Source organism: Hemitrygon akajei, chromosome 11 (assembly GCF_048418815.1).
Source record: "Hemitrygon akajei chromosome 11, sHemAka1.3, whole genome shotgun sequence".
Classification (NCBI taxonomy): Eukaryota; Metazoa; Chordata; class Chondrichthyes; order Myliobatiformes; family Dasyatidae; genus Hemitrygon; species Hemitrygon akajei.
The window spans coordinates 134,243,249-134,266,577 of NC_133134.1; the positions used below are offsets into that span (position 1 = coordinate 134,243,249).

Below are 23,329 nucleotides of genomic sequence, written 5' to 3' on the forward strand. Positions count from 1 at the left end.
TGGAAGAAAATAATTGTTTTATATTTTGTCCTTGGTACTTGATAACTACTAGAAACCTCAGTGGCAGCAATAGAAAACTAATTAAGAATATCTTCATGAATCAAAATTTCTCCTCTTTGATACATTTATAGTTGCTTTCAATGTACTGGAATATAAATGCAGTATGAGACAGCTTTGTTTGATAATTGATGATCTTGAAATCCTTCAATTTTGACATCTTGTGCATCTCTAGTTTTATTTGCTACACAATTGCCAGTCATGGTTGCAGTGGCCCAGGCCATAATTCTGTAAAAGCTTTCTTCAACAGTTTTGCTTTTCCTTTTCTCTCCTCTTTTGAAACACCTAAAATCTATGTCTGAACAAAAATGTGGTCATTTGTTCTAATTCCATACCAAGCTTGCTGTCAATTTATTTTGATAATGTTTTGTGAAACAATATTTACTTGCTTTTATTTCATTAAGGCAACCACATAAATGTGACTGTTGTCCAAATTAGTGACCTATCTAGTTCATCTTTAAGCAATAGCACAGAAAGAAGCAATAGGCAATGTACTGCTACCCTACAGGTTTTTCGATGGTGGCAGTCACTGAGATCTTTAAACTGTGTCTAGTTTAACACTTTCATGAAATGGACTTGGGGTAAGTTCAACCATCTAATCATACAGAATCCAATGTCCAAAATCCTACTTACAAAGCAGGATTTCTATGGCTTCATTTTAATGTACTTGGAATCCTCTGGCAGATTATTACTGAACAAGAACAATAAAGAAAATAGCAACCTTTAATTAGCAAATGTACTCTGGTAATTATTGTGAAGACATCATCTCTGAGAATACAACTCAGTAACTCACTTCCCGAACTGGAAGTACTCCTGTCCATCACAGAGTTTCCCTTACCTGCCCCACAAGCCATTACCCTCCAACCTAACTAATTTGTCACTAACACTTAAATAATTCCATAATAAGACCTCTGTCTTCACAGTAATTGTCAGCCTACAACACATCTCGCTCTGGGACAAATTCTAAAGTACAACTTATCTTTAGAAGGTCAGTCGTAATGTACGCAATAAACATCCACCAAGCTACTTTCCATGTGCCCTGTTCTGAGACTCTGAGTTGAAGCCAAGACTTAGAAAACACTATTAAAATGCATAATTAAGTTTTCAAAACTTATGTATCTTATCTCTTAAAACTTGGAGCATCCAACACTATAAACAGAAAGAGAGCATTCCCACGATTTCCTACAGTGAATATATACCTTTTGAAAAACTATTAAAATAAAAAGATATCAGGTAGCCTTTTGGTGATACAATATGCCACTCCATCAGATAAACAACAGCAACAGAGGATATATTTGATAACAGAATACAAATGATAAGACAGGCCACACTGCAAATTATAAACATAATTGAAGTTAACTGATCACCATGAAAAATAATTTAAAAGATTAACACCAAAACTACAGGGACATTTATGAAAGAAATTTGCCTTTCACTTTGTTTAGTTCATATGACAATCTTTTACGTAAGTGATGAGTTCATGAACCAGCTGAATGACAGTAAAGACATAGTTCAGCAAACATGTAAAAAATTTGCCAAATCTCTGATGAACAAATTGAATAATTAAAACTGATCATATATTTTACAAAGAAATATTATTTTCAGGATAAAGATCTATTTCACCTACTAACATAGAATATTGTTTGAGGTTGTACTTACTTTGTCAACCATAGGAGAAGGACTGATTTTGAGTCATTATTTTCTCATATTTAAGGAGAATCAGGAAATTAAAATCGATAAACTTGGTTTGAGATACTTGATGCTAAGTCTGGTAGATTCCGAATCTAGAGTTCAAATCCCTATAAACTACTACAAAATTACACATAGCTTTATATTATAATTTTGCAGTCACAATACTTACATTTCAGGAAGTTGCTTTGGGATTATTTCCACAATGAATCTTGTATCCTCCTGAAATATTTCCTTAGGGATGGTGTCCATGGGTATTTGGTGTACAGTAAAGTCTGTCCTCAAGTTGGGCTCTCTATCAGATTTCAGACCATCATTGGAAAATACATTAGTCACAGCATGTGCCACCCAAGTGTAACTGGTAGGGTCAATATTTAGTTCTGAAGAATTTTCTGGCGCATCAGGTTTCTTCATAATTTGGTAAAGAGGCTCTTCATTTTTGGTCAGATCATTTGCCACATTTTGCTTCAAGCACCTACACCGGAGACACAAATAGCACTTGGCCAGTGCACTTTCAATGGCCCAATTTTTACAATTTTCTTTGGGAATAGCAAAAGAGCCATATAGAATTTTACCATGCATATTTTTGTTTTTCCAAGCTATCTTAACACCATAAATGACTATAACTTCATTCTCAGCCACAGCACTGGATGCAGATTCCATTGCACACAGTGGTCCCCAGACAGCTTGATATGCCTTTATATCTTTGTAGTTTTTTTGGGTTGACTGTGAAGCATACTCTGAAAAGCAGGTAACAGGATTTTCTGCATGTTCCACACAAATCTCAAACATTGGAGTTACACTAAACAATTGCACAGCTGGTACCAAGAACCCATTGTTTATTCCTTTAGTCAGCTGTATTTGCAACACTTCACCATTTTTCACTTCCATAGAAATTGTTACATAATGTGATGGTTGACCCTTGCTTACTTCTATCTTGCCAAAATGCTCTTTCATCACATCAGATTGACGACGTTTGTTCTCCTCCAAGACAAGAGCAGCTACCTTGGAAAATTCATCTGATTTGACTGCTTTTAAAAGCTCCTGCCATGTGCTACTATTAATCCTACGGACATATGGATTTCTGAATTGGCCCGGTGGAAGGAAAGTTTTTCTTGAAGTTTCTAAACTGTAGATTCTTTTCCTCCACATCAATTTCATTGTTTTAGATTCCTCATTAAATGCAGGTTGATCCACCAGCTGCAGAGTTCTGTAGTTTATGCAGTGGGCCTCTGAAAGAGCATCAGAGTTCAAAGCGAACAGAACACCAAAGTGCCTTGACAATGGTTCAACATTGACAGCAAATGCCAGTTTTTTCAGAGCTTGATTTTGAAGCTGAGTTGCTAAGTAAAGACTGTCAGCTATTTTTTCATAGCTTGAAGCCTTCCTTTTTTTCCTATTGAAGTCAATGCAAAATTTGTCAATTTCCTGTCTGGTGTATTGAATATCTACCTTGCGTAAAACTTGAGTAAGGAGACGTTGAATAACTATATCTAGATATCGCCGAATTGGTGATGTGGCCCAAGTATAAGATTCAACGTGAAGAGAATAATGACCCTGTTTTGAAAGTAATGTTGAGTTAGATCGAATAGTGAAGGCTTTGAGCATAAGTTTTCTCAGCTCTAATGATATTGGTGCAAGATTTGGGTGGATGTCATCTGTGGCAATGAAATCTATCAGCTTGTGAATTTCAGTATCCTTTGCCGCTTTTATCAGACAATCCCATAAAGATGTCAAGATTTGGAATTCGTTAAAAGATGGAGATTGAGAACTTGGTCCAGCAGCCATTAGATGAGGGAGATGAATGGAAAGGCAAACCAAGTCTTTATATTTTTGCTTTAGATTGACCATTTGCTGATGAGCAGGAGCACCTTGGCATCTCACTGGAGTTACATTCATTGTTTTCATCTTATTGGTCAAGAATTCAGCAACAAAGCTATTCATCATGATCATGAGTTCTTCAATCATCTGATGGGACCTTCTCTTTCCTAGTTGTCTATGTTCATCAGGCTTTTCATAGTAATAACCATCTTGAAGTCTGTACTTTCGGTGAATTCTGGCAAAGTGAAAGGCTACTGCAACTGAGTCCTCCAAAGTACCAAATCTCAATTCACTTCCACTAAAATGTTCGATAATATCCTCTGCTTCTTCATAAGTAAGTTTCCTATTGGACTGAATGTCAGAAAGTGAAAAGTTTGCTTTTACAACTATATCTGTACTTTTTTGTACCTGAACAAACAAAGAGATAACCTTGCGGTCTTTTCCGGGGAGAAGGCTGCAGAGTTTTTGGCTCAGCTTTGGAGGAAGCATGTGAATTGGATCTCCTGTAGGAGGATAGTAAGTAAGTCCACGTCTCTGAGCCTCAGCATCTAAGAAACTACCTTTTGGCACAAAGCTTGTTACATCTGTGATGTGAACACCTATTTCATAGTATTCATCTAAATCTCTCACACTAATAGCATCATCAAGATCCTTGGAATCCACTGGATCCACTGTAAATGTAAAGTAGTTCCGGCAATCCTTTCGATTGTCATTAAGTTGTTTAGATTCCTGACTGAGTAGCTTCAGCTCTTTGATAATTTCATTTGGAAAGCTGTCATTAACTTGATATTCTAAGTTCAGTACTTCCATTCCACGATCCATGGTTACTGCTGCAGGGAGAACCTTAGTAACAATTCCCAGAGGAAGGTAAAAACTTTCTCGCCAACATATTATTTCAACAACAAAGAACTTATCTCTTCTTATTTCTTCAGTGAGGTTTATAGTTTTTACTGTCTCATAGCATCTATCTTTATTGGCTTTGCGAATAGGGATTTTGTTGCAAATCCTCTTATACCATGGTGTGTAGATTTTTGTAACACATTTGTTGATAGGAACCATGACTTGTGAATCATATTCATCAACTCTGCAGACAAAGGTTCGTGGCAGGTCACCTGTTTTCAAAACGCCAACAACCTTTCCACTTACATCAGGAATGTCACCTTCCTCAGACCTCAGTGAAAGAACTTCAACCAAAACCTGGTCACCGGGAAATGATTTTCCACAATTAGCTCGACCTTCTATTTTAATGTGTATAGCCTGAGGATCATCGAGAACGATGGCATAGCCTTTGTAAAACTTTTCCATGACTATTTCACATTGCTTATATTTATAAGGATCAGTTAACAGCAGTGTTTGCAGGACTTCCTTTGGATAATCTGTGTACTGTACATTGTTCCTCTTCTGAGAGGATTGAAAGGACACTTCACTACTCGTACGTTCCTGTTCGTTAACCTCACCTGTAACAAAATCTACAAATCCCTCCTCTGTTAGGGTTAATGTCACGTTCTTGCTCTCATCCAGAAGTTCTTGCAGTATTGGATCAAGGCCTTTTTCTGAGTCACTGTCACTTTCATCTTCATCTCTAGGAGCCCAGTATTCAGTGTCATCAATGGCCTGTTTAATCTGCTCCATTGACAGATCCTCGGGGTAAATGCTTTCGTTGTCAATGGACTCCTGTATATACTTCTTCCAAATTTTTCTGCAGTTTCCAAAAGAGCAAAGAGCCAAAGCATTACCAACAACTATTACAAGAGATTGAGCCCGTGTCATGGCTGTGTTCAAAACCCTGGGTTGACTGAAAAACTCTAAACCAGCTCCCTTTGAAGAGATACTGCTTTCACGAGTATGCACTGTAGAGATGATTATCACTCTGAACTGCTTTCCTGGTGAAAAAACAAAACAAAAAATTACCTCCAATAAAGCTGTCGCTTTTCACCTCTGTGAAAAATAGAGTCAAGTATTCATCAGAAAAGGCAATGCTTTACTGAATAGTGGAAGAGGTTTCAGAAACATGACAATACTTTCCTACAAATGTCAAACGACTGACCTTCAAGCCAAAGTTAAGTAAAATATTATCACCAAAATAATGTTAGAAAATATTTTGTAGGTTACTTATCACTGAGTATAAGCAAGTATAATCAATTAAGAGCATCCTGACTGGCTGTATCACTGCCTGGTATGGGAACCTTACTTCCCTCAATTGCAGGACTCTGCAGAGAGTGGTGCAGACAGCCCAGCCCATCTGTGGATGTGAATTTCCCACTATTCAGAACATTTACAGAGACAGGTGCATAAAAAGGGCCCGAAGGATCATTGGGGACCTAAGTCACCCCAACCACAAACTGTTCCAGCTGCTACCATCCAGGAAACGGTACCACAGCATTAAAGCCAGGACCAACAGGCTCTGGGACAGCTTCTTCCACCAGGCCAACAGACTGATTAATTCACACTGACACAACTGTATTTCTAAGCTATATTGACTGTTCTGTTGTATATCTTACTGTACATAATATTGATTACAAATTACTATAATTTGCACATTGCACATTCAGATGGAGACGTAATGTAAAGATTTTTTACTCATGTTTGTAAATAGTACAAAAAATATTGTTATGATCCCAGCCCCCTCCTTCCTGAGAATCGCAAGATCGCTATTAATTCGGGTCTTGGACCCAGGAAAAGAGAGAGAGACAACGCAACGGATTTGACCATTATTTCTTGGAGACACCTTTGTGGATTGCGATTCTATACTATGTGCCAGCTATCATGGCTACATGGACACCCTCAGGCAATGTGGGGTGGGGATTGTATCACCCCACCTTGATTGACATCTACAACTCTGCAAGTCAAGATAAAAAGGGGACTGCAGGAGGCAGTACCCTAGCGACGCACCAGAAGGAGACACCATCGCTCATCGTTCCCATGATGACGGGAAGCTATTTGGAAGCCACGTGTGGTTCGTTTCCCCTAGCCTAGGGAGTGAGTGGCTGATAACACCGAAAAGGACTTCGAACTGACAACAGGGAACCCACGTTCCCGATTCAACGATTTGAGTCCAAAAGGCTGGCAAGTTTATTTTCTCACCAAAAATTCTCTCTCTCTCCAACACGTGAAACCCAGCGGTCCCCAAAAGGCAAAAAGCCTGCATGAACTCGAGAGACTTTGATATTTCCATCGGACAATATTTTTACCCCTAGACAAACGATAGAGCTACTTCTTATTGTTGATTATTACTATACCCGCACTTTAGATTGAGTATTGACGACGTATATTATCTGAATGTTTGTATTAACCTTACTTTTGTGCCCCTTTATAAATAAATTTTTTTTAAAATAGTATCATCAGACTTCAACGGACCTCTCTATCTTTGCTGGTAAGTGACCCAGTTATGGGGTTCATAACAATATGTAATAAAAAAGTAGTGAGGTAGTGTTCATTAGTTCAATGCCCATTCAGAAATTGGAGAGTTGAGGGGAAAAGGCTGTTCCTGGATCATTGAGTGTGTGCTTTCGGGCTTCTGTACCTCCTTCCCAATGGTAGCAATGAAAAGAGGGCATTTCTAGGTGGTAGAGACTCTTAATGATGGACACCGCCTCTACGAGGCACTGCTCCATGAAGACAACCAGGATAATATGGAGGTTAGTGCCCATGATGGAGCTAGCTAATTATATAATTCTCTGCAGCTGACTTCGATCCTGTGCAGTAGCCCCCACCACACCAGACAGTGATGCAGCCAGTTAAAATGCTCTCCACAGTACATCTGTAGAAATTTGAGAGTGTTTTGGTGACATACCAAATCTCCTCAAACCCCTAATGAAATATAGCTGCTGTCTTGCCTTCTTTATAGTTCCATTGATATTTTGGGACCAGGTGAGGTCCTCCGAGATAATAGCACCCAGGAACTTGAAATTGCTCATCTCAACTTCTGATCCCTCTGTGATGATTGGTGTGTGTTACCTGGTCTTATCCTTTCTGAAGTCCACAATCAGTTCTTTGGTCTTATTGATGTTGAGTCCAAAGTTTTTGCTGAGGGATAATCTTACTGAGGTGCATAAAATTGTAAGGGGCATAGATAAGTGAAAAGCAACCATCTTTTACTCTCCAGGACAGAGAATCAAGAACTAAAGGACAGAGGTTTAGGTAACAGGGAAGAGATGTAATAGAAATGAAAAAGGACATCTTTTCACCCAGAGTGTGCTCTGTATATGGAATGAGCTCCCAGAGGTGGTTGAGGCAGGTGCATTAACAACTTTTAAAAGGCACATAAAGTAATAGGGTGGAATAACAGTGCATTGAAATAGATATAAGAAAATTAATTTTCTATATATTTCAATGTATAATGAGAATAACTTTAATAGCAAAACTTATTGTACAGGACCTAAGGTTCCTTTTGCAAATAGGGCACAGGGTATGGAATAGGCTTTGCATCATTAAACCTTCCTTCATTTTCAGCCACTGTGAAAAGTGGAAATTGTGGAGGAAGTACCTTGAGGACTAGATGATCAGAATTTCCCAAGAGAAGATTGCATAAATAGATTAGATGCTACTGTGAAGGATGGGAGAAGGAAGAAGATCCTGCTCAATAGATTTTTTTGGGGAGTGAGGTGTTTGGGAGAGGGTTTGCAGCGGTTGATCAGAGTATACTGGGGTTGCTTTTGAAAATGATCTGTCCTGTGCGTATTTGTTTTGAGGGTGGAGTGGTGGCCATTCAGTTATCGAGTATTTTTGTGCCTGAGATATATTTCTGCTTTCATGGGAATCAAGTCTTTGAGAACCTAGGCAGGACAATGGAGATGAAGCCAAAGATCAGATCAGTCTGGATTATACTGAATGGCATGGCATACTTGAGCAGCAATTTAACCCTCTTCTCTTTTATTTTAAATCTACTTACACTGGCAAAGAGCCATTTATTATTGCTTTGAATCCTGTTTGTTTTTAACTTTAAGGCTACTACACCATTCTTTGAAATTTGCTATTAATTGGTAAGCCAACCACTCTGTCTCAGTTCCTACATTTAGAACTTGAAAAATAATCTTACCAACATTTTATCCTCGATTGAACTGACTCATAAATATCAGTACAAATATTTGAATTTTATAAACAAAGATCTGATACAATAGAATTTGCAAGAGTCTATTCTTTTTATCGTCCTTCAGTTATTTTTCCTTTTGTGTAGCTTTCACGAATCTTTAATGAGGAATATTTCAAATACTTTAAGTATGAAGAGAACATTATCTATAATGGAATAAGGTTACTGAACACAGAGACACAGGTATCTCTATTTCCTAAATAATTTAAAGCTGTTTTTTTAAAACCACACTGCTTCCTATTCTTATTGATGAGAAAGCTTCATTGTATAAATGGAGTAGTTTCCCTTTGGGAGAGACAGATTCCAAATATAATACTAAAAGTAAATTAAACACTCCTTTGTTGTTCAACTGGATGTAAATGCACTTACCTTGAATATTGAAGACATTCTCTACATGTACATCTTTGCATCCATGTAATCTAAGTTCCTGTCTCAAGCAGCGAATCTGAAATAAAATTTTAAAGGTAAATATTAAATCAAATGCGCCATTGCAAAAGAATTGAGGCCTGGTCATATATAAAGAAAGAGTTTTGGATTTTACAGAGAGTAGAATAAGCAGAAAGTTACTGATACAAGTTATGTTTTCAGAGTGAACCAAAGTTTATGATATGGGTGTTTGACCTTATATTTCAGACAAAATCAGAAGAAAAATGACATTTCAGTGTGAATAAGGAACAACAAAATTAATCATTATACACCATAACGACTTCTTACTTCCCTTAAAGTTTAATCCGAAGACACTTCCCTCCTACGTTCATCTTGAGAGAGAACTGAGTTAATTTAAAAAAAAGTGACTACATATAAACTTACAAAAAGCTATTAAGTTGAAACTGATTCAGTTAAATACTTGGTATTCTTTTTCAGAGAGTTATGGATTGAAGACTAGCAAATCAGAGGTGGTGACTCTTATTGACACATTCCATATAATTGTGCATCAAAGAGGCCAAACAGCAGTACAGTTAAATGACAGAGTTGGGAGTAGGGATGGAATTAAAAGGAATTTCCACAGTACTCAGCAGATTCTAGTTGAGTGGCACCTCTAATACATGCATTATATTATTTTCTGTTAGTTCAATAAATTCGGAATCAGAGTTCAGCTGTCCATGTTAATTCAATCGGTATTATATTAAGCCATCATTGTACAGAAGGTTCTAAGAATACGATGCTGATTGTTTCAACCATTCTTTATTCTTCTCCATTGGCTCTTAACATCTCAGGTATGTTTGTCAGTTTGTTCTTGCACTATCAGCTTTTGGAATAGCCATGGCTCAGGTTCAATGTGTTGCCCTCTCTTTTTCTCCAGAGGAAATTTAATAGATGATTGCCAGCTTGATCATTCAGAAGCAGAAACTAAATGCACTTAATCAATGTAAATTCACTACGTGGCAATTTAAATTTATGTTGCCAATAGCAGTCTTGAATCACAGGAATCTACCCAAATAACATTTATGAACATAGAAGTGTATTTAAAATATTAGCAGCTTACGTTTTGGTTGCCAGTACTTTTACCCACATTTATGCTCACATGTTCCATCTTCAAACACCAAAATCCTACAACTGTACTTGTAAACCCATGTAAACAACTTTTAAAGACTGCTATTGTGCTGAATTCCTTCTTTTGGGTACATTTAGAACATAGCACAGAGAAAATCTACAGCACATTACAGGCCCTTTGGCCCACAAAGTTGTGCCGACCATGTAACCTACTCTAGATGCTGCCTAGAATTTCCCTACCGCATAGCCCTCTATTTTTCTAAGCTCCATGTACCTATCTAAGAGTCTCTTAAAAGAACCTATTGTATCCAACTCTACCACCTTCGCTAGCAGTCCATTCCACGCACTGACCACTCTGTGCGGAAAAACTTACCTCTGACATCCCCCTTGTACCTACTTCCAAGCACCTTAAAACTGTGCCCCTCATATTAGCCATTTCAGCCCTGGGAAAATGCCTCTGACTATCTACACGATCAATGCCTCTCATCATCTTATACACCTCTGACAGGCCACCTCTCATCCTCCATCGCTCCAAGGAGAAAAGGCCAACTTATAAGGCACGCTTCCCAATCCAGGCAACATCCTTGTAAATCTCCTCTGTACTTTCTCTATAGCATCCACACCCTTCCTGTAATGAGGTGACCAGAACTGAACACAGTACTCCAAATGGGATCCAAGTAAGGTCTTATATAGCTGTAACATTACCTCATGGCTCTTGAACTCAATCTATTGGTTGATGAAGGCCCCCATGCCATACGCTTTCTTAACAACGCTGTCAACCTGCACAGCAGCTTTGAGTGTCCTATAGACATTGACTCCACAACCTCGCTGATCCTCCACACTGCCAAAAGTCTTACCATTAATATTATATTTCGTACTCAATTTTCTGCTTACAATTTCAGCCAGGAAATAGCTTCCCTATGCAGATTGCAAGCTAAAGATCAGGGACGGTCTAATACCACATCACCTGATTAACACTGAAAAGATACTGATTTGGTGCTCCCTTTAAAACATTAGGATGCTAGTTCCCATGCTGCTTTTGAAAAGCGAGGCTCCAGTTCCTCTGCTCCCTTTAACATACCGGTTTCCTTGCTTCATTTGATAAACCATGACTTTTGTTTCTGCATTTTCTAGAAACTCAGTGGAGCTCCAATTCTTGTGCTCCAGTTGAAGTTGCCAAGGTCGCTCTTCCCATGCTTAATTGAAACCCAATGGCTTCTCAAGATTCTAGATTATATAATGTAATTTCCAGTACACGAGTGTAAAGGAGAATGTATGTTACTTCAGCTCCAATGCAGCACAGAGAATACACAAGGTAAAGCACAATAATAATAAAAAGCACAATAAATATAAATACACAAGATAACTTATATACATCAATTGATTATAGTGTATGTCCAGAAGGTGTCACTAGGCACAGGAGTGTCTGTACACAAGGTGAGTGACAGGAAATGATAAAAATAGTGGTAGTTGGGGGTGTGGAGGATGAGTTAATGGCTGAAGGTGTTGACTGGGGAAAATAACTGTTTTTGAGTCTGGTGGTCCTGGTTTGGATGCTACATGGCTCTTCCCCGATGGGAGCAAAACAAACAGTCCAAGACCAGGGTGGGTGGGATCCTTCATGATGTAACTGGCCCTTTTCTGGTACTTTTCTGTACATTAGTCCTTAATGGTTGGTAGACTGGTGCCGCTGATGTGTTGACAGTTTTAACTGCCTATTGTAGAGCTTTGCTATCCATCACAGTGCAGTTTCTGTACAATGCAGTGACACAGCTTGTTAGGATGCTCTCTACTGCATATCTGTAAATTTTCATGAGTGTAGATGTGCATCGTCCAGCTCACATCAGCCTCCTCAGAAATTAGAGTCATTGGTGAGCTTTCCTGATTATGTAGAATGTGTTCAGGGAACATGTGAGGTTGTGTGAGATGTGCACTCCCAGGAGTTTGTAACTGCTCACTGCTTCCACAGCTGAGACCCTGATCTAACGAGGGGTGTGAATGATGCAAGTTCTCCTGAAGCTGCTAACAATCTCCTTTGTCTTGCTGACATTGAAGAAGAGGCTATTTGCCAGGCACCAGGCCTCAAGCTATTCCACCTCCTCAGTTTCCCTCAGTCCTTTTGAACTCACTGGGGCCAGATTTCATTAACCTTACTAAGTGCAGCAGAAGCAAATGTCCTGAGGTAGCTGGACTAATAAAAATTTCCACACTGATCTTAATGGTTTAGCAAATTCTTCATTGTAGGATTATTCCACCATGTAACTTACAGAGCAATATAATAAAGATATTGATTTGAAATTCTAAATTAAAATTTAAAGAATGTAAATTATGTCTTTCAAACAGTGAAGAACTGATTCGTGACCCTCTAAGTCGACAAACTTAGAGCATTTTAACAGAACTTGACCCGGTTTCACATGGAGCCTGAAATCGTTGCATCAGACAACATTCTGGAAATATTTACTTAACGTGATCAAGGGAAGCCTGATAAGGAGACTGCTGTGATTTTTAATTTTGCCTTTTACAGAGGTCCCTCTTTGCAGGATGTTCCCCTACATTATAATAGATAGAGAAGTTAAATGTTTGTCAATTTAATCTATTGCTATTTCAATCCATAGAGTATAGATAGCAGTCAGAAGCCAGACTTCTAAGTGAGCATTGAATAATTTGGATTCTGATAATACAGTATAATACATGTTTAACTAAACCATACAAAATACAGCAATAGATATAGAATGGCCCATTATCTGACTTAAGAGTTTTGTACAATGTTGGGGATTTCAGGAGGTCATATTGATGCAGAACACAGAAGAATACAGAAAGTCCTCTTCTGAAGTTTAAACACAAAAAACAGCAATAGCTTCAGTCTTATCCATTTTATGCTACATTTCATTGAGAAACATATATTGTTTTTAAACAAAAACACAGAAAATAATTATTCCCTTTTTGGTTGTAAATTTCAGATTAAAAAATATATTTTGACTGAGAAGTCTTTTCACTGTAGTTGATTTTGTGCAACTACTTGGAATCTTTCTGCATGGCATCACACAAGTCCTTTCCTAGACAAAAAAGATGCTGGTCTGAAATCTGAAGTCAGAGACAAATGACAAGTCTTGACCCTCTCATCCAAGTAAGAGTTATCCACATGATTGTTATGAGCATTTGAACAGATCTAATCTAATCAGATCTAATTCAAGGAAACAACAATATGCATAAACAGAACACATGAATGCAAAGATAGAGACATGGGTCATCAACCATTCACACTGAGAAATCCTCATGGACCATACCAGGGCTTCCTATCCATGATCAATCCAGACAAGTGGTTTCAGTTCAGCCAGGATGTCATCTGATTGTGTTTTCTACATGCATCAGGTGCTCCCTCTGCTATGCAGGGAACATCAACATTAAAACATGATAGGTCTTCTTAAAGCTAGCTGGCACTGCTTAAAGCTATTCTGATCTTCTTAAAGGGCACCTGTTTTTCTTTATTATTGAGATACAATGCTGAATAGCCCTTCTGGCCCTTTGAGCTACGCAATCCCTGATTTTAATCCCAGCCTAATCACAGGACAATTTACAATGACCAATTAAGTTACCAACTGGCACGTCTTTGGACTGTGGGGGGAGGAATCCAGAGCACCCAGAGAAAGCCCATGTGGTCATGGGGAGAACGTACAAACTCCTTACAGGCAGCGGCAGGAATTGAACCTGGGTCACCTGTCCTGTAACACCACTGTGCTAACCACTATGCTACCATCATGCAGAAAGCGAATCAGTTCTGGAAAAAGTGAAAAATAGCATGGAAAAGGTGGGATTTTGGACAGAAGAGGTAATAGATGAAATTGAAGTGAGAAATATTTTATCTTTATTCATATATAGGATATGGGCTTTGATGAAAGCATAATATTTAATTTTCTTGAGAGGGTGCCAATGACTTCTGGAATCACTGGTGAAGACACTCAAGCAGTATTGTGGATAGGATGTTATAGAATATACAAAATGAATCACTGGGGTAATCTGAGACGTCATTGAGTAGAATCTGGAAGAGAACTTTCAGGTGATGATGCTGTCCTGTGCACATTGTCTGTTTAGCTCTCTGCTCTACTTGATTTAACCCTAAGCCTGTGTGGCTAAGCACAGCTCCAACACCGTATACAAGTTTGCTGACAACTGTATCAGAGGTGGTAATGATTCAGAATACAGTGGGAAGACTGAAAATTTGGCTGAGTAATAACAACATCTTCTCATTCAACATCAGCAAGACCAAGTAACTGATTGTAGACCAGGAGAGGGAAGCCAGAGGTCCAGAGGATCACAGGTGGAGTGGGGTCAGTAACATTAAATTCCTGGATGTTACTATCTCAAAGGACTTGTCCTGGACCCGTCATATAATTATAATTGTGAAGAAAGTGCAAGAGCACCTCTACTTCCTCAGGAGTCTGTGCAGATTTGGCATTTTATCAAAAACCTCAGCTAACTTCTGTAGATGTGTGGTGGAAAGTGTACTGACTGGCTGCATTACAGCCTGGTATGGGGACACCAATGCCTTTGAATGGAAAATCCTACAAAAGACAGTGGATTCCACCTAGTACTTTGCAGGTGAAACCCTTCTAATCGTTAAGCACATCCACATAAAACGCTGCCGTAGAAAAGCAGCAACTATCAAAGATCCTCACCACCCAGGCCATGTTCTTTCTTGCTGCTGCCTTCAGCTAGAAGGTACAAATGCCTCAGGACTCGCACCACCATGTTCAACGACAGCTACTACCCCTCAACCATCAGGCTCTTGAACAAAAGGGGATCATTCTATTTCTGGTATTCCAACAACGTTTGGTCGCATTTAAGGGCTCTTTATCTTGTTATTTCACACTCATTATTTTTGCTATTTATTTATATTTGCATTTACACAGTTTGTTGTTCATTGATCCTGTTTACAGTTACTGTTCTATAGACTTGCTAAGTATGTCAATAGGAGAAAAAAACTCAGGGTTGTATATGGTGACATGTATGTACTTTGATAATAAATGTTACTTTGAACTTTGAAAGATGCAAGATTTGAAGTGTTGCAGTGAATAGCTGTAGAGACTTTTATTAATGGCACACTCTGCATCCACAGAGTACCAATTATTTCCTCCATACCCTCCACTTCACCAAATCACCAACACTTCCCTTCCAATAAACTCTAAATCTGGGCCCCATTGACATGGTGTATCACATTTCCATACAGTGACCATCAGTAGAAGTTCCACACCTCCCTTCTCCCTCTCAGAACTCCTACAAACAAGTTCCACAATGCTCAAAGACGTAATTCAAATTCTCTTGCAAGGCAAGGTCACGTAGAACAAAGACAGTAGAAGCCAACTACAGGAAGAGAAGGGTGCCTGCATGCCTTGAACCACAAGAAGATGACAACACTGCATGATTTAAAGGATCAGTGCAAAAATCATGGACAATAGCAGGACTATAATTATTGAAGATAATGATGTCTACTCACCTAGATGATTTTCTCACATCCCAATACCCTGTCACCCACACTTCCATCTTATTTACAAACTGCAGATGGTGTAAACATGCACCTCTTCCCCTCCCCCTCCTCGCCACTTCCTTACCCCAACATTTATCACTTACAAAAAAATCTAAGAACTACAATCTGACCAGTCAAGGAACAGCTTAAAGACAATGATAATAAAATACTTCTTCTTCATTATCCTTGAACACCTTCATTATCCAAAATCACCTTACAACTTGCTTATTTATCAGCATTTCCTGTTCTTTGTGGTTTTTCTCATTCTCCCAGTCAAATCAATACCAAAATAATACACTGCTAGGCAAAAGCCTGCCTTTAATTACCTACTGCAGAAAACTATAAGTCAGCAAGTTTCAACCACAACATTTCCTTACAGACTTCTGCACTTAAAACAACAATGAAACAAAATGGTGACATTACACAATTGAACAGTTGTAAGATTGGACCAAACACCAAAGGAAATCAGTCAAATGTCTTTCTTTAAGTAAATGAAAATGCCTTTAAATGGGAGGAAATTCATACTGTTTGATGCATATCCAGTTGTGCAAAGTTGTATTAAAGTTGGAACCATTCTTTCACGCCTGTACTTCTTCCTTGGTGAAGACGTAACCATGCCTTTGAAACAATGGCACAAATTCTCAAAGATAAGCAGAAAGGCAGCACTCAAAAAATAAGACTAACTCTTAGCCCCATTAAAATTTCATTTTTGGCTGTAGCCAAATGTAGCTGTTGCCACCAACTATTTTAAATGTCCCAAGAATTTAAATCTACTTCAGAAGCACCTTTTGGGACAACCTTATTCTTTGACAGATGTTTAAGTTATATCAGTATATAATTTTGAGCCATGTTACCTGATGAAATTCAGAAGATACAACACAGATTTCCATTTGATTCGGTTTTCCCCATTCGCTGGGCCAGCTTTTCATAATAGATTCTACCATTTCAATAACTTGTAAAACTTCATGCTCATTGTACCAGGATAAAGTGGATGGGTGGAATCTGCTGGTCCCTGGAACATGGCGAAACATTAAAGGATAGAACTTTGGGTGGCGTTGGACATCTCCACTTGCTTGAATAACGTCGACTTTTCCAACATAAAATTGTACTGACACAAAGTCAATGATCTCTTTCACCGACCTATAGTTTTCCTTGAAGATTATGCGGCTTTTAGCCGCCTTTTCATGTTTTTCTCTCATGTAGTATTGGAACAGGCGGTTGAGTAAGGTGTAGTCTGCCATCTCATTATCTTCAACTGAAAAAAGCTTTGGCGTCACTTGCATGTGATCTCCTGCCAAGACAATCCGAGTCTCGTTTCCTGCAATGCCCAATGGAATTAGTGCGTCACATTCTAACATCTGAGCAGCTTCATCGATTAAAATGTGTGTGAAAAATCCAGGAGGAAGGCTGAGTTCTGAGAACAATTTTGCCTCCATGCACGTGGTGATGACTATACGATATGATTCCAAGGTACATTTGTCAGGTGCAGCAAATGAATTGTTTGAAAGTAAACAGTATTTCAGTGTAATTGGGTCAGTATGAATGGGGTCCTTCTTGACATATTTCAACCGTAGGGGTCTTCCTTCAGGAAATTCAGTAGCATATTGATGAAAATAATCTTTGACATACAAATCTGCAGCACTGAAATAAGAGGCAAATGAGCTCATTAGTTAGATCTAAGCATTTTATCTGTGATAAACAATATTGAAAGACATGCTTTGTCAACTTCAGTTTATGGATCAAATGCAATGCCTCCCAAATGGCCTATTTAAGTGTACCAGCTGTAATGGCATACTTAGTGTACCAGTTGCAACCTCAACAACCAACTGTTTAAAGGATCTATGTATACCAGCAACATTCTACAATGTACCAGTGATTAGAAATAGATGGGAGAATGCTACCATGGAGTCATAGAGGCAAGCTAATGAAGAACAATCCTCTCAGTCCTGACAGGAGCTTGCTAGGAACTTCTCTATTCAGAATTTATTACACAGATGCAGTCTATGAACATCTGCCCTTTGGCAAGCTTGCAATCATTGCAAATTCCAGTACCAAGTGTGTGTGATCTGTGGGCTGAAGGAACAGTAGATGCACTCTTTGCTTTTTGAGCAAAGACCTTGGCTGTTCATCCAAATATAGCAGCTAACGATGAGATCTGATAGAGATCGGCAGCTATAGTATGAAATAATCCTGAGGTTAAGAAGCTGAAAGCATTTCAAAACATTGATCAAAAGGAAGTAAAAGATCAATGTATTAAAAATAAAACATTTCCATCCTGTTATGACTCTTAGAATAGCTTGAGTATACACTGCATTGACAAAACTAAAGAATTACTTTTCAAATGGAAAACAATTAAAGGGATATTCTTATATAGCTGAATAAATATTAGGAGTTTGCATTTTCAAGATATATTTCAAACTTAAAGTTGTAAAATTTGCAGCTGTAAACCAGTAACAGGTCTGCAAAAGAAAATATGTTTTAGTTCGATTTAGTTACATTTAAGAACTCTTTTGTCTCATGGAATGAAAATTACAATGATTAACTCTCCTTTGCTACAACATGTACTAAAACAGTTTTGTTTTGTTTCTATGGTTTGGTCAAGCTAGAGTAATCAATCTGACCAAAGGTTAGTTTGTAATGAAACAAAATTAGGATAAACATAGAGGGTTGTAAGTGACCTGCCAAGGGTTTTAAGGTTGGTTGCCTGCTGTACCGTTACTGCCAAGTAATGATGTCAGTACACAAGAGCACAAACTCAACCTACTGTGAATGTCATATTAAGCAAAGTTGCTTAAATGAATGTATTAGTTAAAATAACATTTTTACATCCAGACATGAAATAATAAACAGATTGATGAGGTTTTTAAAGTTCAGGGAGATTCCTTCTCATAGGATACACGCCAGAATCCTTGCTTCAAAACTCTGACACTAATTCTGGTCAAAGCACAACCACTCATCACTTGTGGGTTGTAAAGAGAGACTCCTATATCAAGAATGAAGATGGCAAAGCTTGTTTTGGTCAGATTTCAATGCAAAAATGAGAGAGTGAAACAGGAAGACATAAAGCATTTATCCAGTGGGGCAGCATTTATTGAATTAGTAGAAGAGGTGGGTTGGGTTCAACAATTGTGTTTAGTTCCTGGATAAGAATCGTATCTCATCTACTGGCTGTCACTGAACCAGTCACTGGGTTCTGCTTGTTATATCTTGCAGTAACAGAGAAACAGCGGAAGGACCTAGCTGATGTGAGATTTTGCTTCAGCAACAGAAAAGTTGGCTTAAAAGGGATTGATACCATGGCATTTCAAGACATCTGTCACTTCAAGACTTCCGTCACCTGGGTGTGGACTCCTGCAGCCCAACGTGCAACAAGAATGCTTTTAAGGCAAGATAAACCAAGTTACTTTAGCAAGTAAAATAAGGAGCTACAAAACTGCTATTTTAAGCACATACAGGAACAGACCTCTGATTGATCTTAGGATGTGTAATATTTGAAATCACCTGGAGCAAGACAGCTGTACGTGAGTAATATTGAAAGGTGCATTGTTTACATGGGACTGAGCTCATTCAAGTGATCACTAGAGTGAGCTGGGAAAGGAGGTGCATGTTATAGTTGCAAGAATGGATCAAACCTGTTTAAGGTCACCAGAACAGAGACCTAGTGCTACTGTATGGATTTTGTAGAGGTTTTAGATGAATTATTTTAGATATAGCATTTGCACATTGTTTATTAACATTTAAAGATGTTGTCTGAGAGTACTGACTAATTTTACCTCACTTTGCAGAAACACAGAAAACCTACAGCCCTCAAAGGTTGTGCCAAACATTTCCTTACCTTAGAAATTACCTAGGGTTACCCATAGCCCTTTATTTTTCTCAGCTCCATGTACCTGTCCAGAAGTCTCTTAAAAGACCTTATCGTATCTGCCTCCACCACCGTCACCAGCAGCCCATTCCACACACTCACCACTCTCTGCATAAAAAAAAACTTACCCCTGACATCTCCTCTGGACCTACTTCCAAGCATCTTGAAACCATGCCCTCTCATGCTAGCCATTACAACCTGGGAAAAAGCCTCTGGCTATCCATATGATCAATGCCTCCCATCATCTTATACACCTCTATCAGGTCACCTCTCATCCTCCGTCGCTCCAAGGAGAAAAGACTGAGATCACTCAACCTATTCTCATAAGCCATGCTCCCCAATCTAGGTAACATCTTTGTAAATCTCTTCTGAACCCTTTCTATAGTTTCCACATCCTTCCTGTAGTGAGGTGACCAGAACTGAGCACAGTACTCCAACTGTCGTCTGACTGGGGTCCTATTTAGCTACAACATTACCTCTCAGCTCCGAAACTCAGTTCCATGATTGATGAAGGCTAATGCGCTGTATGCCTTCTTAAACACAGAGTCAACCTGCACAGCAGCTTTAAATGTCCTATGGACTTGGACCCCAAGATCCCTCTGATCCTCCACACTACCAAGAGTCTTACCAGTAATACTATATTCTGCCATCATATTTGACCTACAAAAATGAACCACCTCAAACTTATCTGGGTTGAACTCCATCTGCCACTCCTCAGCCCAGTTTTACATCCTATCAATGTCCCACTGTAACCTCTGACAGCCCTCCACAGTATCCGCAACACCCCCAACCTTTGAGTCATCAGCAAATTTACTAACCCATCCCTCCACTTACTCATCCAGGTCATTTATAAAATTCACCAAGAGTTGAACAGGGTCCCAGAACAGATCCCTGAAGCACTCCACTGGTGGCCGACCTCCATGCAGAATATGACCAGTCTACAACCACTTTTTGCCTTCTGTGGGCAAGCCAGTTCTGGATCTACAAAGCAATGTCCCCTTGGATTCCATGCCTCCTCTCTTTAGTAATAAGCTTTGCAATGGGGTACCTTATCAAATGCCTTGGTGAAATCCATATACACTACATCTACTGCTCTACCTTCATCAATGTGTTTAGTCACATCCTCAAAAATTTCAATCAGGCTTGTAAGGCACGACCTACCTTTGACAAAGACATGCTGACTATTCCTAATCATATTATGCCTCTCCAAATGTTCATAAATCCTGCTCTCAGGATCTCCTCCATCAACTTACCAACCACTGAAGTAAGACTCACTAGTCTATAATTTTCTGAGCTATCTCTACTCCCTTTCTTGAATAAGGGAACAACATCCACAACCCTCCAATCCTCCGAAACCTCTCCTGTTCCATTGATGATGCAAAGACCAGCAATCACCTCCCTCGCCTCCCAGAGTAGCCTGGGGTACATCTCATCTGGTCCCGGTGACTTATCCAACTTGATGCTTTCCAAAAGCTCCAGCACATCCTCTTTCTTAATATCTATATACTCAAGCTTTTCAGTCCGCTGTAAGTCATCCCTACAATCATCAAGATCCTTTTCCGTAGTGAATACTGAAGCAAAGTACTTATTAAGTATGTCTGCTATCTCCTCCAGTTCCATACACACTTTTCCACTGTCACACTTGATTGGTCCTGTTCTCTCATGTTTTATCCTCAGAAAACAGGTGCAAGAAACACAATAAGAATATTTTTGAGTCATATGCACTTTAAATACTCACTGGAAACTTGGTTTACGCATTGCATAATTGCAGACATAACTGCTCTGGAAAAAAGAAAAGGTTCTGGCACTAACAAAATTCCAATCAGAATATCAGGTGTAGAAAAGGAACAGAAATAGGGATAGTATTGTTCTTTCTCAAGTCAAGCTGGTTTCAAATGCACAGTATTGTTTTGGAGTTGCAAGAAGAAATTTCTAGTTAATCTGTAATTTAACTGATATTATGAGTATAATTATTTGCAAGGTAACTAAACCATGTGGCATGTTTCAGTATCATACTTGTATCATATTTACTCATTCACTCTCTGCACATTCAAAATATCAGTATATTTGAGAAAATGCAATTTTCTGATAGAAGGGATGTTGTTTAATGGCTTAGGCAACATATTCAACAAATACGTGTTTTCTTTCTGCATTATTTCCCATTATTTCATCAACTGTTAACAGTTTTAATTTGTAATATCTTAGTGAACTTCTTTTTTATATTTATACCCTCTACTCTGGTCCTGGACTGCTACAACTAGCATCTTAAGACACTGGAAAATTGTCACCAACATTGTCTCCCCCAAAATCCTCCAAATGCACTGAAAGGACAAGCAAACCATTGTCAGTGCCCTCGGCCCTTTCTCCCTCAGGCCCGATCTCATTCAGCTGTTTTACAGTATGGGAATCCCAATCAGTATGTGGAAAGTTAAAATCACCTACTATTACAACCTTATGTTTCTTGCAACAGTCTGCAATCTCTCAAAAGCTTTGCTTCTCTAAATCCCTCAGACAATTGGGTGCTCTACAAAATAATCCCATTAATCCAATCATAACTTTCTTACTCTTCAGTTCCACCCATACAGCCTCAGTAGACAAGCTCTCCAGCCTGATCACTCTGAGCACTGCTGTGACATTTTCCTTGACTAGTAATGCCAACACTCCACTTTAATCCCTCCAGTTCCTTCATGTCTAATACAATGGAACTCTGGAACATTGAGCTGCCAGTCCTGTCCACCTGCAACCAAGTCTCACTAATGGCTACAACGTCATGGTTGCATGTGCTGATCCATGTCCTAAGATCATCTGCCTTGCTCCTCTAAATCCCATGGACTGTTGGATGGTCTATAATATAATCCCATTAACATTGTCATCCTTTTCTTATTCCTCAGTTCCACCCATATGGACTCAGCAGACAAACTCTTCAGTCTGTTTAGCACCTAATTCCTTGAACTTACTTTGCAGGACGTCATCACCCATCATTCTCATGTGATTGGTATCTACATGGACCACAACCTCTGCCTGCTCACCCTCTCATTTAAGAATGTCGCGGATTTGATCTGAGATGTCTCTGACCCTGGCACCCAGGATGCAACATACCATCCGGGAATCGTGTTGTCCCAGAACCTCCTGTCTGTTCCCCTAACCAATGAATCCCCTACAATCACTATAGCTAGCCTCTTCTCCCCACCTTCGCTTCTGAGCTACAGAACCAGACACAGTGGCAAAGACCTGATCGCTATAGCTTTCCTCTGCTAGATCATCCCTCCCCCCAAAAAAACTATCCATAGCAGTATACCTGGTGTTAATAACAATAAGTACTTTATTGATCCGAAGTGGGAAATTCTTTTGTTACAGCAACAACATTTAAAAACACACTTAGCAGTGTGCAGATGTAACTAATAATAAAGTACAGAATAATAATACACACACTAATAAATTACTAATGTGCAATACTGTGCATTAACAATGTATGAAATAATAAAACAGAGACTATTGTACTATGATGTGTGTTCTCCTATCGCACAGAAATGAACTGTTGCATATGCTTATTGCATTTGATAGGAAAAATTTTCAGTAAATGATCCTTGTGACAGCGGAGCTAAATGAGTCTGTTCGAAAGTGTGCTCCACTGCATATTTGTAGGTCATGGAGAGGATATGCCAGATTGTCCATAATGGTTAACAGTTTGTTGAGGGGAACGACCACTGGGGTACTCTGCACCTATCCCCCTTCCTCCTCCCTGTGGTCACCCAGTTACCTGTGTCCTGCACCTTGGGTGTAACTACTT

At 39.0% G+C, this 23,329-nt stretch overlaps 1 protein-coding gene across 3 annotated transcripts in view; it reads right to left on the reverse strand.

The window, feature by feature from the left end:
- Positions 1-23,329, reverse strand: part of helz2a (helicase with zinc finger 2a) — a 120,585-nt gene that overhangs the window by 46,186 nt on the left and 51,070 nt on the right. For all 3 annotated transcript variants that reach the window (XM_073061701.1, XM_073061700.1, XM_073061703.1), the window contains exons 8-10: positions 16,529-17,315; positions 9,026-9,101; positions 1,919-5,450 (exon numbers count right to left, since the gene is read on the reverse strand). In XM_073061701.1, the coding sequence (XP_072917802.1) occupies positions 1,919-5,450; positions 9,026-9,101; positions 16,529-17,315 (4,395 nt within the window). The remainder of the gene's footprint in view (positions 1-1,918; positions 5,451-9,025; positions 9,102-16,528; positions 17,316-23,329) is intronic.